This window comes from Myotis yumanensis, unplaced genomic scaffold, assembly GCF_028538775.1.
Source record: "Myotis yumanensis isolate MYYU_CA2020_CCGP unplaced genomic scaffold, mMyoYum1.0.hap1 SCAF_13, whole genome shotgun sequence".
Lineage (NCBI taxonomy): Eukaryota > Metazoa > Chordata > Mammalia > Chiroptera > Vespertilionidae > Myotis > Myotis yumanensis.
This window is the reverse complement of record NW_027223764.1, coordinates 34,101,707-34,125,831: the sequence shown is the minus strand read 5'-3', so window position 1 is coordinate 34,125,831 and position 24,125 is coordinate 34,101,707. Positions and strand designations below refer to the sequence as shown.

Here is a 24,125-nt window from a genome sequence, read left to right as displayed (position 1 = left end):
TATTTATTTATTTATTTATAGTTTTAGTTGCCTCATTTATAAAATAAAGGAAAAAACTAGATAGTACTTCTTTCTCATTGTGTGTGTTAAATGAGATAAAATACATGGAATACCTGTAAGTTTGCTTCCTCTTTTTGACGTGAATGTTCTCATACCTCCTCTTGGCAGTCCTGCAACAGAGGCACTAGAGGTATCATGTCCATTATCCAGATGAAAATATGAGTTCATAGAGGATAAGACACATTCCCAAGATCGTCTATCGGGAAAGTGGATATGGGAAAGATCTAGGGCCTGGTCGTCTTCTAATGAAATGTGCTTTGTGCTAGATCAATGCAACGGGATTGAAATAAAGTTAGAACCAGGATAGAATTCCTTACCTCTGAACTCATTAGTAAAAATCTTTTTTGCATTTTTCTAAGTTTTGTAGTTTAGGAAGCACAGTAAATATTTTTATTTTGAAGTTAGAGGATCTTACTCTAAAGAATGATCATCGCATAATATTACCTAACTATATGACATCATGAACTACATGTTACTGTAGAAGAGTAGGACTTTGTAGACATCCTGAGAGATCTTAGCTTGTTCTGAGTGATTTGCTTCTTTTTTTCCCCTGAAAGTGGGAGACAAAACCTGTTCTTCTGAATTGAGACTTTTCACTCTCCAACTTCAGTAGTTGGTATCTTCTAGAAGTGTAGGTTACAGATGAAAGGTTTTATTGGAAAACCAAATAGAAGGAGATTGATGCAGAAGAACATAATAAACTGGAAGAAAAAAAAGGCTAGAAGTGAAACTATAGTGAGAACACAAATCCTCACCTCAGGAGACACAGCAGTGACCCATGTTGTTTTAAGTACTTGATTAGGTTTTTGTCCTGGAAATTTGAGAGAATTAAACCTGCTGAGCACTATGATTTTGTTCAGTCAAAATTCTGAATATCCAAATCTTGTTAATGTTTTATATAATATTTCTAGAGCCAATTTTTGTTGTTGTTTGAAAAATAATATGTGTGTATATATGTGATTGCTTTTTTGTCTTTATCCGCTATCTTTGATAAAGGGTTGAGGAGAAGTAAATACTAGAGAAAGGAAGGGACTGGCTTATCAGATTTGCACTTTAAGTTTTTTAGAGTAAATAATGATTAAATTTAATAGTTTAATGGATTAGTTCAATGAAATAAGGAGCTATTGTGCTAGAGATAAAAAAATGATTATTTTTCTTGTTTTCTTTTTGCATTACAGTTGACATACAATATTGTATTAGTCTCTGGTGTTCAACCCTGTGATTAGACATTTATATAGCTTTCAAAGTGATCACCCTGATAAATCTAGTACCCATCTGACACCATATATAGTTATCACAATATTATTGCCTATATTCCCTATGCTGTACTTTACATCCCTGTGACTGTTCTGTAACTACCAATTTGTACTTCTCAATCCCCTCACCTTTTTCACCCATCCCACTAACCCCTGTCCCATCTGGCAGCTGTCAAAGTTTTCTCTGTATCTATGAGTCTGTTTCTGTTCTGCATGTTTGTTTATTTTGTTGTTTAGATTCCACATATTAAGTGAAATCCTCTGGCATTTGTCTTTCTCTGTCTGACTTGAAAACAGTGATTTTTAAATGAGCCCAAATGAGCTTAGTGAAACGGAAGGAGCAATGCCTGGGAACTGGAACCCCGGGGTCCTGGCCCAGCTTCACGCCTTGTGACTCCGGGCAGTCACTTAATCTGCCTGGTCTCTTCCTTCTCTATAAAATAGGTAATTAGACTGAATGAATTCCAAAATACTAATGTACCCCATTACATTGAATATTATGTCTTTGGTACAAGAACAAAATATTATATTCAAAGCTAATTTATACCCAATTAGAGTAGTGTTTACTTTTGTTTTCACTAAATTCAGGTTAGCTTTAAAACTCCAGGTTGACTTTGTTTTTATCCAAGTTTTAATTCAGGTCTCTTTTTAGAAGGAACATATAGATCTTTAACTTTAGTCATACTTAATTTTCTACATTAATGGGAAAAAATAGTAATATATATTTACCTTCGAGATATCTTCAAACTTAAAAAAATTCCTTCAAAGTTCAAATACCAGGCAAGTTAATAAGGAGGTAAAACCTCTCCATGATTGTCAGAGTGAAGAATGCAAATGTTGGGACCTGGGACCGAGGTGGTGGTGATGAGGGGGGGTGGGGGGGGGAGCGTGGGCTACAAAGTAGGTAATAATAAAAAAAGAAATACAGTCACTGTTTTCACCACACATTATACAAATATACACACAGAAATTTTTTAAAAGAGTGTAAAGAAGCAAAAAATCATCTGTAATCTCCATCAAGAGATAAATTGTTAACATTTGGATCAACATCTATCTCTTCAGCCTTTTTAGAATGTGTCTATATCAGCCGTGGGCAAACTACGGCCCGCGGGCCAGATCCGGCCCGTTTGAAATGAATAAAACTAAAAAAAAAAAAAAAAAGACCGTACCCTTTTATGTAATGATATTTACTTTGAATTTATATTAGTTCACACAAACACTCCATCCATGCTTTTGTTCCGGCCCTCCGGTCCAGTTTAAGAACCCATTGTGGCCCTCGAGTCAAAAAGTTTGCCCACCCCTGGCTATACACATACTTATGTACAAAAATAAGAGCATGGTTTTCATATTCTTTTATGTCTTAATTTTTACTTAATATACATATTTCCTAGGTTATTAAGTTATCACAGTCTACCTTCTAATGTTATATCACTTTACCTAGTGTGAGAGCCTGAGTTGTAATTCTTCTCTACCATCTATATGCAGTTGGCATCTTACATTTTACTTTTGCATATATTGTAAACCCCATAATTTACTACTTTAGACAATCAATTAGCTCTTATATTTACCTTCATTTATTTCTATATTTCTTTGTGTAGATCTCAGTTTCTATCTTGTATCATATTTCTACTGCCAGAGAATGTCCTTTAACATTTTTTATTTCAGGTCTGCTAGTAATGAATTTGCTTAGCTCTTGTTTATCTTAAAATGTTTTTATTTCTCCTTAATGTTTTAAAATATATTTTTCCTGGGAATAGAATTCTCATTTGACATTTGTTTATTTTCAGTACAGAAAGATATCACTATTTTTGTTTTCAGGATTGCATAATTTCTGACGAGCAGTCTCTTATAATTACAGTATTATCTTTTTCTCTGCAAGAAATATGTCCTTTTTCCTTTGGCTATCTTCAAGATTTTTTCTTTATCTTTCATTTTGAGCAATTTGATTGACGTGTTTGGTTATGGAGTATGTCATTATTCTGAGATAATTCTTGACCGTTATCTCTTCACATATTTCTTTTGCTAAATTCTCTCTTCCTTCTCCTTTTGTGATTCCAGTCAGCTGTTTTATATTGTCCTGTGGCTCTTGGACACTCTTTTCTTTCTTTTTCACTCTTTTTTTTCTCTATGCATCTCATTTTGGATCATTTATGGACGTATCTTTAAGTTCACTGGTTCTTTCCTCAGTTATGTGAAGTCTGCTGATGAGTCCATCGAAGGAATTCATTTCCAATATTGTGGGTTTTCTTATCAAGTGTTTCCATTTGGCTCTCCCTAACTTTTGATGCATGTTGTTCACCTGTCCCACTAGTTAGAATACTGAATATTATGTCCAGAACAGGAGAGACTGAGGTAAATAGTACCTTTGTTTGGAAATAGGCATACCTTGTCTTCTGTTGGGCTGCAAAGGTGGCAGGTTGAGCCAGTTTAGTCAAGAGTTGAACTGAATTTACTTTTTGTTTGAGTGCATCACAGGTTTTAAATTCCTTTCGAGGTGGGGCTGCCATTGCCTTATGCTTAGGGGACTAGTAGACGGGGTGGGGAGTGGGGGGATTAGTGCTCCACCTCATGCTTTCCCTGCATAGCTGTTACCCAGAGAACATCTTTTGCCAAGCTGCTGCCTGACCTCACCAGTTGGCTACTGTTGCTTGCTACTCCTGTTAGGGTTGTGCTGGGGCTGAGGGTCTCTCATTCTGCCTCTGCTTCGGTCTTAGGGAGGGTGCCTAGGCCTCAGGGCGAGATCTCTCTTAGCATTTCTTCCCTTTCTACCACAGCAGTCAACCTCTGCTTTGTATCTGTGGTTGTAGATTTCAAGGCTCTTCTATATACTGCCAAATTGCATCCCAGAAAGCATGTGCAAACACATTTCACCAATGACAATCAAGGGTTCTACGAAACAAGGTTTTCAGTGTTGGACATCACTGGGCTCTTTGGATATGATGAGTGATTCCATAATTATATTGCTCACTTACATGATGAAAATGCAACACTGGGCCTTGTGCATAGTAGGCCATAACCCACTTTTCTGGTTAACTGAGGAATCAAAGTGTAAATATCCTATCGAGGAGTTGAGAGATACAATTGTCATTTAGGTTTGTTCCCCATTGACAGAAGCAGTCCCCACCCCACTCAGGAATTCAGACGTATATATTTCATTCAGAAGCTCCATTTGACAGAGATGAGAAGCAATAGTGTCAGCCTGGGGCATTATGATCCCTGAATGAAAAAACCACTGCCCGAGGTCTGGAACTGAATCCTGACCCTGATTCTGCCTCCAATTAGCAGTCTCTTAAATACGCAAATTACTGACCAGTTCTGTTCCTCAGTTTATGTATCTGTCAAGTAAGGTTCATGATACTTATTTCACTTCAGTAGCTTGCTGTGAAGATGAAATGAAATTACATCATGTAAAGCCCTTTGCAGCACTTTTTAAGTGCCATAGAAATGTGAAATATTCCTCTAAGAAGGGTCAGAGAGGTGTAGAAAACTGTGGGAGTTCGAAATTCAAGATACTCTTTTGACATCTGCACATCCTCCATGTGAGAGAGTATGTGAGAAAATGAGTATTTGCGAATATAAGAAGAGAACGAAATTAGAAATAGAGTTCTTTCTCTCACCAAAACTAGCCTACTTGTGGTAAAAGTTAATTAAGTCCTGCTCAACCAGAGAAGGGCACATCTTTAAGGGGAAATAGCACGTAAGCCTTGACTCACGCAGAGAAGTGATGAGTTTGTGTCATATCTCACTCTGTACTCAGTCAGCCTCTGTTAGACTGTGTTTCCAATAGACCTAACCTGTCACTCCACCTGCTGTCTCAGGTCTAGAATTCGCCCACTGTGTTGCTTGGGTCATTAGAACAACACACACTTACACTCAGACAAAAGAGACACGCAAGACAATTAACGAGCCATAAGGAAGTTTATCTGCTTCCGCCAGCTTTCATTCACACCAAAATCCAGTCTCCATCAAAGAGGACCAAAGCACACACTATGCAAAACAGTGTGTTACTTCCTCTTTTGCAACCTGTTACATACTGTTAAAATCTTCCGTTGTAAGCTGGTAGGTCTAGAGCAGGGGTCAGCAAATTACCAACCCAGGCCACCATCTGCTTTTGTAAGCAAAATGTTTTTTTTTTCCACATAAAAATTAGAACTCTAGTACCAATATGGTTGACTATACACAGATGAGCTAGAGACACTACCCAACATCACTTACATGTTGAAATGCCATGGGAAATTGATAGAAAAAAATCATTCTGGAGCTTAAAAGGACTCTGACATGGAGATTGGTCATTGTCTTCTGCAGGCAAGACCATAAAGCATTAGAGGGCCACTGATCTTTATTTTATTTTTATATATTTTTATTGATTTCAGCGAGAGGAAGGGAGAGGGAGAGAGATAGAGGGCCACTGATCTTAATGCACACTTTAAAGATTGTCCTCAAAGTGGATTTTGTCATCTGCTTAGTAGCGTACTGGAGCTGTATTTTGCAAAGTTTCATTCTTAGGGTTATTCAGTGAAAGCTTGCTTATTTTTATCACCTTTCTTCTTGTGAATAAATATTTTTTGGGTAACTATGGCAGGCAAAGTAGTGAGCAAGAACATGGCAGGACTGGAGATTCCAAGGTAGAGCGCTCATTGGTGCTCATCCATGGCTCACGTGAGTTTCATTGCGTTGCCAAACGCCACCTGGAAGCCATGCCACAGTGCTGTTCCCCCCTCTGCTGGGCAAAATTTCAGTGGTGAACCGGCCAGATTTGTTTCCTGCGGTTGCCATGGGCTGGGTTTCTGTTGTTGGGACTGGAAAAGAGGAGTCGTTTCTCTCAGGATGTTGTACATGTACGCTGGCAAGGTAGCAGCAGAGGTAGGGACCCCAGGGGCTGTTGGAAAGCTGGTGACCATAAGTGGGGGGGGCTTAATGTTTACTAACATGTCCATTTTCAAATCATTAAACCACCCTGAGTACTTAGTGCAGCAGCAATATATGCCACTATCAGACTCGGCCGCATTCTTTCTGGTTAAAGACACATTCCCTTTCTAAATGATTCCATTTAGCTTATAAGGCTTGTTCCTCTGAATGGTCAGTCTGGATCCATTAGTCCCAATGAGTTGGTTTGAACACAGAGACCACCCACATGCCCCTCGGCCCCAGCCTGTGGTTGTGACTTCACTAGCTGCTGAGTAGGTACAGGGCAGCATGTCAGGCTGACCCACCACGCCACTCACTCGTACCTGAGAGATGACAGCATCTGTCCAAAGTAGTGTGAGGCCTGTGAAGGCTGCACAAGGGTGCAGGATGGTATCATCCTGTCTCAGGTGGCTCCTCCTTTATATCTTTAGTGGTAGGAATTCTGTTCAGCTAGTCTTGGCTGGTTCTCGGTGATGGTTCGTCTACAGTTTAATTGGAATTCTGAAGTGCTCCTTAAATAAAGTTGTATTGGGACACAACCACTCTCATTTCGGTGCATATTGTGTATGGCTGCTCTAGTGCTACAGGGGCAGAGCTGAGTAGCTGCAATAAGGATTGTATGGCCTACGAAGCCAAATATTTGCTCTCTGGTGGCCCTTTGTAGAAAAAGTGTGGCTCTCCCTGGTCTGGAGCAATGATATGCATCCCGCCCACTCCCCACCAGCATTACCAAAACACATTTGTTTTATTCATGTTTCTTTCTGCTTCTTTCATTTAATGAATTATTATTGATTTATGCGTTAACATTTAAGAATAATGGGATGTAGAGAGTTCTTCAGATGGGAGAATGTATAATGGCTAACAGCATTGAATTAGGAAGGTTTATTGAAAATACAGGCCAAAAAGAACATGCTAAATAATACTCCATGAGAATGCAACCAGCCGTGTCCAGAATGTAGGAAATGCTACACAATAAATTACCTATGTGGGTTTTTTTTGGTTTGTTTTTTGTTTTTGTTTCTGTTTCAGTAAATATATGGACATGGGAAAAAGAAGGTAGAGGAGGGCGCCTCTGGAAATGAAAGAGACCTAAGGGGACAGTTCAACCTCGATGTGCATCTTCTAATTTGAACAACCCAGCTGAGATTAATTGGAGATAATAGGAGAATTTGAAGTTTGACAGGGTCTTGGTGTTATGAAGTTATTTGTATTTGTTAGTGATAAGGGTATTGTGATTTTTAAGACATCCTTATCTGTTAGAGATCATTAATTGTAGTCTTTGTGGGTGAAATAACAGGGTTCCTAAACTTTTTTTTCCTTTTCTTAAACTCCTTCAGCCAGAAAAAAATCATAGGGAGCACAGAAGAAATAATATTGGCAAAAGATTGATAATTATTGAAGTGGGGTGATGCTGTTTATGATTTTTCTCTGAAATGTGCCTGTTTGAACATTTTCATTATAAAGTGTTTTTTTTTGTTTTTAAAACCATGAGTTTAAGTGTCAGTTTTCATTTGAATCTGGGTTTTACTAGCTGTTTCTAGATCGGTAAAGTGGGCATTATAATTCAGGTTGTATATGACATTGTGATGATTATGAGAATTAAATGAGATAGTAAAGAGTTTAGCGCAGTGCCTAACACATAGGAAATGACCAATACCTGGTAGCTATTATATTGTATCTGCTATCAAAAAACAAAAACATAACCCCTTTGGGGCTCAGTTCATGTATCATGTAATTGACTTTTGTGAATAACAGCTCTTAAACCCATATTGCTGCTACACAAGGATATCAGGAACTGAAATACAGAATGTTTTCCACTGTGTGCATGTACTTCCTTGGCAGTCTGAAAACAGCCACAACACCCGTACAGATGCAAAGAGGAAGAACTATGGCTCCGAAATCATGATTGGAATTTTAGATTGTCCTATGATGGCTGTTTCTCTATAGCAGTTTTTTTAAAACCATAGTCAGTTTTGTGTGGTATTGCTAACAAATGCCTGTGAACACGTTTAACCCAATGTACATGGGAAGCCCTGTGACTATACGGTAGTGACAGATTTCCCAGTTTGCGCTCAGTGGAGCCCAGAGAAGGCTGAGCCCTGTGATCCTGCTTTAACTCAGCCTGGGCTGACTTAGCTGCTTCCTGGTCAGTCACTCATTAGCCAACATGTATCTCGAAAACTTGTAGGAAAACACATTGACTTAAAGGTCCAGGATATTCGAGCCTCCCCCCTAAATAAAAGAAAATCATTATCTCATCCATCAACCACCTCAGGTAAATCAAATAAATGAGCTGGGACTTTTTATGGGTGTGGGAAGGTGTCTCCTTCTGAAGACAGTTACTATCAGACAGAAATATTGGGAGCCTACTGTTCAAAATGTTTTTTATAAAAAGAAAAAGAATGAAGACTGGTTATGGGCGGTTTAGGAAACAATGTTTTGGTTAAACTGAAGATACCCAAATTGTAATTTTTTTTTGTCTCTTCTTCCACAGAATGACATCACTCCTTTACATGTTGCATCAAAAAGAGGAAATGCCAACATGGTAAAACTACTGCTTGATCGAGGAGCTAAAATCGATGCCAAAACAAGGGTAGGAGTCAGTTTATGTGCATGCTTATCCTTATTTCCGGGAGGTAGGAATACTTCTCCTACTAGCTTTGCACTGGTTCAGTATTGGCTTTATTTTTGTTCATTTGTTGTAGTCTCTTGGAAAATGACTGCTACGTTTTTTCTCCTTAAAATGGGATGATAATCCATATTTATAAATCTTTAGTACATGTTTAAATAGTGCATGGCTTTAATTACTGAATCTAAGGTCTAAAGCCTAGAGTTTTAGTTGAGTTGAATTTTCAAGAATTTAACCACTACTTGACACTCCAGGCTTAGCTATTTAGTCAATTTGATGCTAAACCTGACTTAAAAACAAACCTTTCTACCTTTGTGCCCTGATGATGGGAATATAAAATGGTACAGCTGCTATAGAAAACCATATTGAGGTTCCTTAAAGAAACAAAAAATAGAATTATCCCATGATCTAGTAATTCCACTCCTGGGTATAATTGATGGTAGAATGGTTGTTGCCTGGGGAGCAATAAAATGGGGAGTTGATGATCAGTGGGTAAATAGTTTCAGTTTTGCAAGAAAATAAAGTTCTAGAGATGTTATACAGCAATGTGAGTAAAGCTAACATTACTGAACTGTATACTTAAAAATGGCTAAGAAAGTAACTTTTATATTGTTTTTTACAATTAAATTTTTTTTTTGAAAACCACATATCTATCTAGCTAGGTGCTTGGCAGGTTGCTTTTCTGGTGTGATGGATTGTGAGTGAGGAAAGAACCGAGACTTCAAATCAAGCTTGAATCCCAGGTTCTGAGTTTAGCTAGTTGACTTAGGTAGGATATTTAACCTTCTGCATGTTATTTCTCTTTGCAAATAAGAACCATTAATGCCTACCGTGCAGCATTGTCATAAGATCAAGCTAATGTTTGTAAACTGTGTGGTATAAAGTCATCCAGAAATAAATCCCAGCCATTGCTAGTATATCTCAGAGCTCCAATCGCATTAAGCTTCTAACCAGGGCATTTCTTTCAGCATTTCATGCATTTGTTATAAGGTGCGAGCAAGAGCCAGGTTAATAAAAGGTGGTCGTGCCGTAGACATCCATCTAGGTAGGAATTTTGGATAGCTTTCCCTGTCTTGTCATTGTGACTCCCACAATCCTTTGCTTCTTCCTTCAAGAATCCTGATCTTCATGTGTCTACAATTGGCCTGGTAGCCTGAACTTGACTCCTGTAGCTCCTAAATGGACTACGTTGTTTATTAGTCACTACATTTATTCCCTCAACTAGTAAATGATTACCGAGCACCTGCCTGGGGCCAGACAAAAGAGGGGTTGGGGGGGGATGGAACAAGACAAGACACTTCCCCTGCCCTCATGGCGCTGATGGGAAGCTTGTCTCCTGTGTTCTAATCCTAAGGTAGCCCAGCCGTAGGTATTTGGCAGAAGATCCAAATGTCTTTTTCCTGATAACTGTTGAACCTGAAAATTATGGATATATTTTAAAAGAAATAAGCTTTCCCGAAAGGAGTGAAGAAAGATGAGGGTTGACCTGTCTGACTGGGGAAGTAAATTGAATTGCAATAAAATATATATTGTTATGTAATAATATAATCTAATGAATAATATATTATTTAGACTCCACTGGTAAGTTAAGGATACACGCTGTAATCCTTAACTTGAATAGAGACCTTATTGAACTGACTTTGCATCATTTAATAAGAAGCAATTGCCAGTAGATAACAAATGCTAGAGCCAATGCTTTAAATGCCAAAGGTCTTCTGCTAAGTATGGGCTGTAAGGAATAAAAGACAAGAGAGGCCTTGCTTATGCCAGTTGAATATCACGGAAGCTAATGGATTGCTTGTAAATAGGGTGAATCTTTGAGAAGGCAAGTGAGGGAGGATGCAGTCAATGGGAAAGATAAGCTTGAGGAGGCATATCTGGATTTCCAGCTGAGATTTTAACAAATGTGTGGATCAGAAATCACCTCATTTCATCCCCTCTTGATACAAGCGTCAATCACTTCTCAATCATTTATCAAACACTTGTTGTTTTTGGGTACAAAGAGAGGAGAAAAGGGCACACAGGAAATTCGGGCCCCATCTTTATGGGGCATATGGTGTCCCAGAGGAGGGCCAGGATAAAAGCACAAAACACTCTCCTGAGAGAAAGTATCAGAAATGAAATAAGGTGCACAGGCAAACTGATGGCGCAACCGGGTTTCCGTGCCACGTTGCCTCCCTGTTCTGAAAGGCTGTCTTCTTTTAAACAAGACGTAGATTCCCTCCCGTGGGTTTAAACTGGATTTACCTTCCTCCTGTGCTGTGTCAGTGACGTGTGAGTGTGAGGCAGACTTGGAGAAGCTGAGAACGGAAAAGCCCATCATTCTTCTATTGTTGTCCTGCCTGGAGTGAGGTGAAGGTGGGACCAGGCGCAGACTGAATTCCTGGCAGACGATATGGGAGAAAGTGTAGTACATACTCAAAATATGTAAACTATTCTGTGGTCTCCTCATCAGAGCTTCCCTTGTCTCTTGCTGAAATAACTGAGTGGCTGGATATGTGGGCTTGAAAGGGAGGGAGGGAGCCAGCTAAAATGTCAGAAAGCCCTGGGGACAAGCCTAAGAACTGACAACAAATTTTCATCAATATGTGTTTTAACAAAGTCCAGTGGCTCTTGAGAAAATATTGTTATCTACCCAGCTACCTCCTACAAGGTACATGCTACTGTTGGGGCTACCTTGTTTTTTGTTTTTGTTTTGTTTTTTCTTTATTGATTAAGATATTACATATGTGTCCTTATCCCTACATTGCCCCTCCCACCCTCCCACCCCCGCTCATGCCCACACCCCCCTAGTGTCTGTGTCCATTGGTTATGCTTATATGCATGTATACAAGTCCTTTGGTTGATCTCTCCCTCTCCCCCACCCCACCCTTCCCTGCCTTCCCTCTGAAGTTTGACAGTCTGATCGATGCTTCTCTGTCTCTGGATCTGTTTTGTTCATCAGTTTATGTTGTTCATTATATTCCACAAATGAGTGAGATCATGTGATATTTATCTTTCTCCAACTGACTTATTTCGCTTAGCATAATGCTCTCCAGGTCTATCCATGTTGTTGCACGTGGTAGGAGTTCCTTCCTTTTTATAGCAGCATAGTATTCCATTGTGTAGATGTACCACAGTTTTTTAATCCACTCATCTGCTGATGGGCACTTAGGCTGTTTCCAAATCTTAGCTGTTGTAAATTGTGCTGCTATGAACATAGGGGTGCATATATCCTTTCTGATTGGTGTTTCTAATTTCTTAGGGGGATACCTTGTTGCATTAAGAATCAGATCTGGTACACACCAACCCCTCTGGAGACAGGGAAAAAAACATGGGTTCACGTCAGACACCAGCACTCTAAGGGACCTAATTTCCTTGTTGTTCCCTGCATGGGTTGTTGATCTAATCAAGAATTCCATTTAAAAGCAGACCCTTAGGCCCAGCTGGTGTGGCTCAGTGGTTGAGCATCGACCTATGAACCAAGAGGTCATGGTTCAATTCCCAGTCAGGGTACATGCCCAGGTTGTGGGCTCAATCCCCAGTGTGGGGCGTGCAGGAGGCAGCTGAACAATTATTCTCTCTCATCTTTGATGTTTTTCTCTCTCTCTCTTCCTCTCTCTGAAATCAATGAAAATATATTTTAAAAAATAATAAATAAATAAAAATATCAGTCTATTAGGTTTATAATATATTTGGAAGTAAAATATTTTATATATATATATAGCAAAAAATGAAACTAATAATGTATATACAATTATAATATTCCAAAATTCTCATATTATACATGAAGTGGTATAATCTTATTTCAATATAATATATATTATGTAATAATATAATATAATGAATAATATATTATCTAGACTCCACTGATAAGGTAAGGATACACGCTGTAATCTAGGGCAACCACTAAAAAAAGATTTAGTTAAAAATCCAAAGTAGGAGATAGCCAGTGGCCTATATGATCATTAAATTATTAGAATAATAAATAATGCTCAAACCAAAAGAAGACCAGAAAGGAGGGACAAAAAACATGGAGGATGGGAAAAGACGCAACAAATAGCATAAGGGCTTATTTTTAGGCTCAGAGAGAAAGCTGTGATTTTCCAAGCAGAAAGAACAACAGAAGGATTTTGCCTTATTTTAGTTTAGCATTAAACATATAGAATGCATGGCAGGATAAAAAGGAAGGGAATTAGAAAGATATTTCTCTCTTTTATATATAAACGGCCCAAGTTAATTCTTGATGTGAAAAGGAAATTGCTTGGTGCAGTAGAAGGAATCCAGTCCCTCTGACGGAGGCAAGCCTAAGGTTAACGTCTAATATCAAGCATTTACTTGCATGTGACCTCGGGTGAATACCTTAGTCCTCTGGAGCAGCTTTCTCAGCTATAAGTGAAGTTCACATGCCATTTCTCACGACTTGTAGAGATTCAGTAGAACCCTAAGAACAGAGCACCTGTGACAATAGGAGGGGTTCCAAAAACGTCATTTCACTTCCTCTTAGGCCAACGCTCCAACCGCCCAACACGCACAAAGGGAGGATACAGTCAGAACTTGTAGTGAAAGACACAGATGTGAGAATAGCTATTAGGCTGTAACTGATGCTCTTTAATGTGTCTGGCTGTCATCATCACTCTCTCCTCCTGAGCACTACCTGTTTCTTCTTGGTATTTAGTTTTCAATTAAATATCACATCCTGTTTTCCATCCACAATAGAGAAAAGTGTGTATCCACAGAGTTCTCTCTGCTCCATTTCCTTTCTCTTCTCCAGAGTGAGTTTTTGCTTAGAAGAAAGAAAAGAAAGGAAACTAGAGGCTACAAATCAAAATAAATGTCTCTTTTTGACAGTATTTCCCAAGTCACAGATTTGTGTCATTTCAGTTTGGGCTTTGAGCAGCTTCACCTTTTACGGACATATTCCAGCTTCAGTATTCCTAGGTGTGATGCCATAATGCCCTGCTCCATGCTTTTCAGCAAAACCAGATGTGAAAGAATGTCTTTCTGGCCTTCGGATGTGCAACATTTTGCTCGTAAGCTAACAAAAGAGAGCATTTTGGCCAGCCAGGAGAGTGCAGCTCCCCCCTCACTAATAAGATTGCTGTCACCAACATGAAATATGAGATCTGGCCCAGCCAGTTTGCCTTGCCTCAGAATTCTGCCCAGGGGAATACGTGTTCATTATGTTAGTGCTTTAAAAATCAGGGGAATTGGGAAAAAATTACTAACTCCATGCAATTTCATTTCCCTCCCATAATGTTACTATGGCAACTCTCTCTCTCTCTCTCCTGTCCAAATGGCATATGCTGCCTTTCTTGAGGCAGTCTCCCTTGAGCCCCGAGAATTGCCTTTGTCTAGCATTTGTGAGCTGGAGGTCGATGCTGTTGTGTGCAGGGGAACTGCTTTTTGGCCCAGGACCCATTCTAGGTGACTCTGTACGTTAATTGTAAATTTCTAGGAATTGGGAGCCAGTAATACAATCCTTATTTTGTATTAGATAAGGCATATATCTAATTGTAGGGAAAGAAGTAAACCAGTTCACTGCTATGTTGTAAAGGACTACAATATTCACAGCAGTTCTTTTTTTTTTAAGCTGAATTAAAAAGAGGAAAATATTTACAGCAAATATTCTGATATTTCTTATTCTTTTTTTAAAGGTAAGATTTCCTTCTTTTTAAAAAATATATGTTTATTGATTTCAGAGGGATAGAAAGAAACATCAATGATGAGAGAGTCATTGAGTGGCTGCCTCCTGTAAGCCCCACATTGGGGATCGAGCCCACAACCCGGCCATGTGCCCTGACAGGGAATTGAACCGTGACCTCCTGGTTCACAGGTGACACTCAGCCACTGAGTCATGCTGGCCAGGCTTTCTCTTCATTCTGAGAGCTAAAAAGACTGAGTCATATTCTTTAGTCTAATCCCAATTTACAAGTCACTTATTTATTGAGAATTTTATTTTTCTGGAAGGTAAGAGACGTTATTTAATCGTGTTTCTGAAGTATCAAATGAGTCTAGTCTTAAAAAAAAAAAAAAAAAAAGGATAACAAGAAAAGGATTTTTTAACCAACTAACCTGAAAAGGATTTTGAAAGACTAGACCAAACATTCACTTACTCCCTCACTCCATTTATTCATTCACTCAAGTCACTTTTGTGAAGCAGCTTTTATGGACATGATACTGAGTTACCTTCTCCTGAGATTTAAATCTCCCTCAAATGAGTCACCTTGTCCTCAGAAGTATGCCCAGAAATAACTAAAATACCAGGTAAAAAGCTACCGTTTCCCCCAAAGTGGGACAGATAAAATAAGATAGAAGTCCTGAAGGTCGAAGGGTCATGTCTCATTTTGGGAAAGGATTGAAAGAAACTGTACTTTAACACAGTAGGGATTTGGATCTTGGAGAAAGTAGGAAGAAACCTTCCAGGTACAGGAAGTCATGTGGGCAAAGCAGAAAGACAGGAAAATGGTAAGCTTTTGCTAAGCACTGCATAAAAGAGTGTAATTAGGGTCGATGTGAAGGGAACGGGGAGGCCAAGTGTAGCAGTGGCTGATGTTAAGAAGACTGATTGCTGCCCTGACTGGTTTGGCTCAGTGGATAGAGCGTCGGCCTGCCGACTCAAGGGTCCCAGGTTCGATTCCTGGTCAAGGGCATGTACCTTGGTTGCAGGCACATACCCAGTAGGGAGTGTGCAGGAGGCAGCTGATCGATGTTTCTCTCTCATCGATGTTTCTAACTCTCTATCCCTCTCCCTTCTTCTCTGTAAAAAATCAATTAAAATATAAAAAGAAGACTGATCGCTAAGCTGAGGGATGTAGACTTGGCTGAGGCACTGAGTGATAGTTACTGAAGATCTTTAGAACACACAGAATCATAATCAGAACAGTGCGTCAGGAAAGTGAATGATAAGCCACACCTATTTCAAAGTAAAAAATTAATTCTAAATTCAAATATTCATTATGCCCCAAAATAGGTATTAAGTAAAGTCAGTGCCTGCTAATTTTCCTTGTTGTTTTTTTTTTAACTGAATTAAGTGTGAATCACTAAATGGCAGGTACTTTTCAGTCTCACTGTGGATCAGCTGGTCTTGTCTCCATCTTCGTGACTCTGAAAACAGTGATGCTAATTAAAGATCTTACATGAACTCTAGATACCAGTTTTCCACTGACCCGTGAAGGTCCTACAGCCAGGCCGGCACTGCCTATGAGTCAGGCAGTCGTGACATCTCGTACAGCTTCCTGATGAGGTCTCTTTCCTGCCCGGGTTCTGGCCATTGGAAGAGCCACGCACCTTTGAAAAGTGCCAGAGGGCATTTACACAAGATCCAGAGGCGTCAGTCACTTGTGATCGTTTTTAAAAATACTGCAGTTAAAGCTGCAGTTGAAAGAGCTGTGCTTCAGGTAGCTCTTTGCAGTTCAGCTAGGAACTTCTCTTGGAGAGCTAGCCAATTTATCATTGGAACAAGGTGATAAAAGTAACAACGGCTAAGACCATAGCATTTCACAGCTCCTGTTCCGATGAATAAGGTCACTTTTACTAACTGAGTCTCTAGATGCTGTAAGTTTTTAATAAGAACCAAAGGTCAAAGGCAGCAGCTTCAGAATGTAGGTAAAAGAAGGCTAAGAGCAGCTACACATTTGAGTAGAGGGAGCATCTTTGTCTTAATAACTCTTCCCAAGACATCCTTGGACTGTCCCTCAGTCACCAGTGGCCTAGTTCTGAATTGTGTGACCTTGGATGGATTTTTTGTTGTTGTTGTTAATCCTCACCTCAGGATTTTTTTTTCCATGGATTTGTAGGGAGAGTGGAAGAGAGAGGGAAAGACAGAGAGAAACATCAAAGTGAGAGAGACACATCGATTGGTTGCCTCCTGCACGAGCCCTGAACAGGCTTCAACCTTGAGGAGGAGCCTGCACCCAGGGTACGTGCCCTTGACCAGAATTGAACTCGGGACCCTTTGGTCCAAAGGCTGATGCTCTGTCTACTGGGCCAAACCAGCTAGGGCTTGGGTGAATAATTTAACCTCTTTGAAAACTAGAGTGTTCATTTATAAAATGAAAATTATGCCTTCCATACAGGGGTGATTGTGAGGATGAAAAGATTCCATGACTTGTGTTTGCTTCAAAAGTAATACAAGAAAGAAGAAGAGATCAGGATATAAATCAGAATTGATCATTAGGCAGCAATTGTTGACACAGAGAACCAGACACCTAAAAGCTCATTACATTGTTCGGTCTATTGTACTCTGAAATATGTTTGAAATTTTCCATAATTAAAATGTTTTTAAAAGGTGAAATCAGTCAAAATGTGTCTGTAAGGAACAGTATATGTCAAAGGACTAAGGAGTCGGGATAGATTTTGCTCTGAGATTGCCAAATACTTTGAATGCCAAATGGAGTATTTTGCTTTGGGGAAGATTGTTTTCAATGATAAATGAGTTGGGCTAAAATTGTTATTTTTTCTGTGTGATCATAATTTGAAAATGTCTGCACATACTCTGTCACATCATAGGGTCTACTTATGAGAAAAATGAAAGAAACAAATTTGAACTTTAAGTTCATAAAAGATAATTACATTGAGAGAATGTGAAATATTTTGTGTGTTGGAAGTTACATATGATTATTGTTATTTCTCCTTCAAATGTAGTCAGGTTTACATTACTGGGAAGACATCTGGACTTCTTGGTGTTTTTTATTTGTTCTCAAATTTTATTTTATTAGGGAAATGCTGTTTCCATTTGAAAGATGGTTATATTGCTTTACTTTGGCATACAAGAGCAATTGTTTTAACTCAGCATAAAGGCAGAGTATTGAAACATGCTAAAAAAATGTTCATATTAGGCCATGTGCCGTTTGTGATTCACATTTTAAAATCTAAGGAATTTTAATTCTACTGAGATTTAGCTAGTAGTTTAGAAAAAGGATTGATTATACATTAGGATAATTAGGCTTACTTTCAAGAACTGCTCGCACAATCTCGAAAGTGATTTAAATACATTGAATCTCATTTTGATGTATTTTAGAAAATTCGACTTTCCTTGCAGTAGGTGTCCTCAGGAATCTTCAAGTTGGGGAATATATAAGCTGGGCTGTGAAAAATTCTCCATAGGGTTTAGGGCCACTTAGATAGTTTTAAGTGAATGACTTTCCACTTCCTTTAACTCCCTGCTAATTATCCTTTCACACCTAGTCTTTAATACAATATTTCCGTCCTCATATGATAGAAAGTTCTAACTTTCTAACTCTCACCCAGAGTGCTAACACCTTTGAGGATGAAGAAGGGAATGTGAGGGGGACAGAGGGAAGAGTTCAAAGTATTGGTGTCCTGTTAAGAACTACATGACTATAATGATTGGATAACATATTCTTCTGCATATTGGGTGATTATAAATCCTATCGCTACAAACAAAAATGAAGGACCTAATGGAGTTGTCTAATGATGTATCATTAAAAAATATTTGGTGAAAGATTATTAAGTGATTTTGGCATGTGATTCAGAAGGAGTTCAGAGAATCTGTGGCAATGTTCTAACAAAAGTTCATTTACTTATTTACGCAGACAAGATTTCTCAGCACTAACATTTATAAAAGCAAAAATTGGGATAGTATTGATGCTAAGCTATTTTAGCAATAAGTAATATGCACTGACAGATTGTGAATTAGTTGTGAAAAAATGTCTTATCAAGAGAGGACATTTTAAGAAACTGTTACCCTTGTTTAATAATCATAAAATCTGTAATGTGTTTTTGATGTTTTGATCAATTGTGTTTGAATAATTATAATGATCATTTCAACCAGGAGATTTATTTTGGATAATTAAAGCTTATGTTCTCAGGAGGTCTATAAACCTTTTTAAAATTTATATTTTTGTGGCAGGGAAATATGATATGGTGATCAATAAAAAACACTCAAGCATAAAATTGTATTACATTAAGATAAAATTATGTGGGGGAAGTGGTATAGAAATAAAAATGCAAGTGGAAAAATTACCAATGTAAAATTCCTATCACAAATTTCTATTTTCAAAGTTTATTTGTGTATTTTTAAGTGGTGGATATCAATTTACATGTACTATTTAGATTCCATTGGATAGTCAAGAATAGTGGGACAGTTATATTTTAAAAGCTAGTATCCTAATATGTGAGAAATTGCACATTTTGTGACCACTTAAACCTAGGAAAAAGCTTAGCTCTTGTAAAATAGGAAATGATTGTGTCAGGTGTGTGAGTAAAGGTTGGAAACCCACTGGTCCACAGCATGTTGGATGCGGCACTGGTTCTGGAAGGAACAGTCTGCATTTGTACAATCCCCATTGAATCTAACTGGATACGCTGCCTTTTGTTCACTAGGACGGTCTGACGCCGCTGCACTGTGGAGCCAGGAGCGGCCATGAGCAGGTGGTGGAAATGCTGCTCGATCGAGCTGCCCCCATTCTTTCAAAAACCAAGGTAATTTCTTCCTAGGTTTCGGGCCATTCGACTGTGCTTAGCTTTGAATCCCTTTCCTGGTTATTCCACGCAGCCTTTTGAGTTATGCAGAAAATGCCATCGTTTCCATTTAAGCAATTAGAGTGGCTGTGTTCACCAAATCTCTGGAGAACCTCAGAATCAGTTTGGGCTTATGAAGCCTTTGGTAAGAAGACGTTCTACCACAAAGCCATTTCTGCGTGTGTTGTTTTTGTTTTCTTTTTATCAGGAGCACTTAGTGCTTGACTCTACTCTGTGATCGCTTGTTGGGGGAGGAAAGACTATAAGGCCTAGATTCTCTAAAGTCTAGCTACTGGCTCTCTTTCATCAGCCTCTTGGTTTATTTCGTGAATGTTCACAGACTAGCAACGAGGCCAGGGATGCCATTTGACTGATAAAGTGGAAACTTTGGAAAGATGGGACCTGGCTTGGTGCCACAGGGAAGGTTCACATGCTGAAAAGAACACACGTGGATTGCCTAGAAACAAAAATGGTTTACTAAGTGTCTTCTAGATTTTTTTAATGGTAAAACCATTTGACCGTATTTCAAAAAAGGGAATATTTGTAAATAAATTTTGGAACTACCTCATAGTCACCAGTATTCTTATTAACCAATGATTTTGGAAGCTCTATGGAGCTTTATAAAGAGCCTTAATCTCCCAACATCACCAAAACAAAAGAATTACATGTAACCCCTGTTTGCACCCTAATCAGTGTTTCCTACTCTAGTGAAGACAGACAGGGTGGAGGTGGTCTCAACAATTCCATCACTCATTTGAAATGCAGAGTTTAGATTGGCAAGCTCTGGAGGTATTATCCTATGGAAGTAAACAGCCATAATTTCTTATTGTAGTGCTGACATCTGGGTCTTTTGGGTGCTTTCACCTAAACTACCTACCTGTTCCTTTTCCTTGCATATGGTCCATATCTATCTATCTTTACACCCACTGCTATCTTTGGAGCCACAGCCTCTCTCGCTGAACCGTTGTAATAGCTTCATTGCTGGTTCCCTATTTCCCTCCTTGCTTCTCTACAATCCAGTTTCCATTTTGCAGTCAGAGTGGCCATATGAACTTTCCAACCAACTCATGTCAACCTTGTGTCTAAAAACCTGATTAATTCCCATTTTTCTCTTTAAAATTAATTTTTATTTTATCAAGGCAATGCAAATCAAATAAAATCATTGTATCATCTTTTTTCTCCTATTGTTCATTTCATTATCTATTTGGGGTTTTGTGGGTGTTTTTTTTTTTTTTTTTTTTTTCGGAGAAATCTTGTTTTTTCTTCTATGCTTTTAATATTCAAGAACAATTTCTTATCCTCTAATAACTTCTTTTCTTAAAGCATCCAGCTCTTGTTTTATGGAAATAATATTTTATGTCACCTTTCTGAGGACATTTAAGGTACCTTCTCTTCAGTGTAATTCTGCTCCCTGTCATATGTCCATAATTCCTCAGATGTCTTATTTTCTCTCTGTTGGCTTTGGCTCAGTCTTTCATGTTGGGGGTTTCCCACTCAGGTGCGTTAGGTGGTGGCAGGTTGGAGCGGTCCTCTAAGGTCAGGATAAGGTGTTCTTTTCTCTGGGAAGTTCCATTTTTTGAGAGACTGGATTCTCCAACCTTTGATATGTACACTGAGTGAGTAATTTACAGCAGCGATTTTCAAATTTTTTCATCTCATGGCACACATACACTAATTACTAAAATTCTGTGGCACGTCCAAAATATATTGTTTGCCTATTGGACAAAAAGAAAAATAGGTATCATTTTGATCCATTCACACTGGATGGCTATTGTTGTGTTGACTATTCTCATGTCTTTGTTTGACAATATATGGGGGAAGAGGTCAGTGCCCCTGGCTAAATAGTCAGGTATTGCATGTTTTAAAAATTCATGCTGCACATCAGTTGAAAATCACTGGCTTACAGTAAGGAAAAGGAAAAGAGGCTGTCAGTGTCCCTGTCCTGTATGCATACTTTAATCAATGATAACTCATAAAGTGATTACTGCATACCAGTTTCTAAGCACTTTATATAATATCTCCTCCCAATAGCTCTATAAGATCCTAATATTACTATTATACCCCTTTTTAAAAAATATATTTTATTGATTTTTCACAGAGAGGAAGTGAGAGGGATAGAGAGCTAGAAACATCGATGAGAGAGAAACATCGATCAGCTGCCTCCTGCACGCCCCCCACTGGGGATGTGCCCGCAACCAAGGTACATGCCCCTGACCGGAATCGAACCTGGGACCCTTGAGTCCGCAGGCTGACGCTCTATCCACTGAGCCAAACCGGTCAGGGCTATACCCTTTTTATAGATTAGAAAACTGAGACCCAAAGAAATAAAGTAGCTTCCTCACGACATCTCAGCTAGTGGCAGAACAAGAGTTGGAAGCAGGCAATCTGACTATAGACACTGGGCAACACCTGTACTGTGAGCACCTGGTGTCAGTCCAGAGCCTCACCACTGCTCTCTGCTCTGCCTGAGCCTCTGCATCCAGAGTCTTTCTGGCTTACTTTCTCCAGAGACTAAACCTCTGGCTTCCTGCATGGGGGCAGGCATCTGGCTTTGCTGGGTTGGAAGGGCCTGGAGACCTGACAGCTCTGTACACAGGGGAACCAATCCTACTTTCTCGGCATTAAGCCTCATCTTTATCTTTCGAGAGTACTGTGTATCCACATCCCCTGCCTTTGGGGCATCAGAGAGGCAAATCCATTGTCTTTATTACACCCAGTGGCATGCTGGAGCCAGGTCATTGAGCCTATTGTGTATGCCCATCTCGTCCCAGCTCCCCCTCCAGTAATTTTATGTTGATCGCTTGAAATTGGTCGCTGAGGTCTTGACATCATGGGATTGGCAGATACTACGAATCAGGGCCTTCTTTTTCAAAGAGCTGCTGCTAAACCTTTATCAGCACAGCACTGATTGTACCCCTCCATGGACACTTAGGTTTCAGCCTTCTTTCTCCTGCTGGGTAAGTTAACACACTTACGTCCTCTTTTCATATTCCAAAATATATAGACAGTGCCCATCTATTTTTGTTTCCTGTGTGTGTATGTGGGTATACTCTCTGCTCTGCCTGGGCCTCTGCATCCAGAGTCTTTCTGGCTTACTTTCTCCGGAGACTAAACTGGAGAAACACACACACACACACACACACACACACACACACACACACACATGTACATGCCCATATAGATTTTGCCTTTCAAATTCCTTTAATGCTTTTTAGTGAGCATTTGGGAAAAGATGGATAAACACATATGTCTAATCTATCACGTTTACCTGCAAGCTTCCCGTGTCCTGAAAATAAATTATTACTAGAACTTGACCACCTTTCTGCCTCATCTCCTCTCGCTGAGCTCCCTACCATCTTCCAGACAACTAGCTTTAGCCTCATTTCGCTTCCTAAAATACACCAAGTTTGTTCTCATTTCCTGTTCTCTTCGACTGAATTCCCTCAGCCTGTCCCAGATCACTGCAGTCTCCACATGTTTTTCAACTCAAATTTCTTTTCAGCGCCCTTCTTCTTCATCATTGGTTTATTTGTTCTCTCTCTCTCCCTCTCTCTCTCTTTCTCTCTCTCTCTCTCTCTCTCTCTCTCCATTAAAATGAAAGCAAGAACTTTGATTAATTAAGTGTAGTACCCCAAGCACATAAACAGGTGCCTAACATATATGGTAAATATTTGTTGAATGACTATGAAGTGAATAAATGCATTCCTAACTGTAAGACCGTCTGTCTAATTCTTCAAGACTCATCTTTCTGAGCTAAGAAAACCCATCACAGTGGATCCGTATTTTCAGCTTGACGAAGGTGCCATGTGTAATAAGACCCCTCTCCACAAGGCAAATGACCTTTACTTTCTTCTTGTCTTTCCCCAGTGACCTATGCTACCCACTCCTGTGTCATTAGCTTGTGTATCGTTAGAGAATTGCCCTCGTTTACTGACGCTGCTTTCCTTTTCTACTCTCCCTAAGTCACTAGTTCTCTCAGATTTTGTTATTTTGTTTACTGCATGTGTTCCTCAAAGACTGTATCAAAACCTAAAGCAAAGGAATGTTTTGACAGGAAATAAAAGAGTGCATATGCTCGATTGGGGATGGCAGTATCGCAAAAGAGAAATGTTCCCATCCTTTTTTGCACCTTAGTTTCTACTTTGGTTCAAAATGTTTGCAGGGAATTTTTTAGATAGAAGTATCCTGCCTGACTGACATTGTATGAAGCCTTTAAATTTACATAAATATTTATTGAGCTCTTTCTATATATGCAAGGCTCTCTGCTGGCCAGTATGGGGATATTATAACCCATGGACCTCTTACTTTCAGGAAGTTGAAAAAAATGTCAGTGAGTGAATGATGCCAGGAGAGTGGCCAGAGCAGCCGTGGGCAAACTACGGCCCATGGGCTGGATCTGGCCCGTTTGAAATGAATAAAACTAAAAAAAAAAAAAAAAGACCATACCCTTTTATGTAATGATGTTTACTTTGAATTTATATTAGTTCACACAAACACTCCATCCATGCTTTTGTTCCGGCCCTCCGATCCAGTTTAAGAACCCATTGTGACCCTCGAGTCAAAAAGTTTGCCCACCCCTGGGACAGAGGAAGACTTGCATTTTTTTCTTACCTTGAACTTCCGTTTTATGTTATTCGTCAATAAAATAGGGGAAATAACTTGTCCTAGAGCAGTGGTCAGCAAACTGCGGCTCGAGCCACAGTTTGCCGACCACTGTCTTAGAGGATTCAGTAATACTTGGTTCATCAGTGCATACTTACCATGCCTTTATTTTCAAAGTTTACGATGACCACTTTTTTGGAAACTGA

General features: G+C 39.2%; 2 protein-coding genes across 4 annotated transcripts in view; one reads left to right on the top strand and one right to left on the bottom strand.

Annotated features, from left to right (window-relative positions):
• The window catches only part of ANK3 (ankyrin 3), a 469,334-nt gene that overhangs the window by 300,554 nt on the left and 144,655 nt on the right, over nucleotides 1-24,125 (top strand). For all 3 annotated transcript variants that reach the window (XM_070432806.1, XM_070432805.1, XM_070432807.1), the window contains 2 exons: nucleotides 8,719-8,817; nucleotides 19,180-19,278. In XM_070432806.1, coding sequence (XP_070288907.1) covers nucleotides 8,719-8,817; nucleotides 19,180-19,278 — 198 coding nt within the window. The remainder of the gene's footprint in view (nucleotides 1-8,718; nucleotides 8,818-19,179; nucleotides 19,279-24,125) is intronic.
• LOC139022135 (hepatitis A virus cellular receptor 1 homolog) lies at nucleotides 5,972-6,929 on the bottom strand. The gene is given in 2 exon segments (XM_070433222.1): nucleotides 5,972-6,641; nucleotides 6,853-6,929. Coding segments are annotated over 2 exon segments (747 nt in total).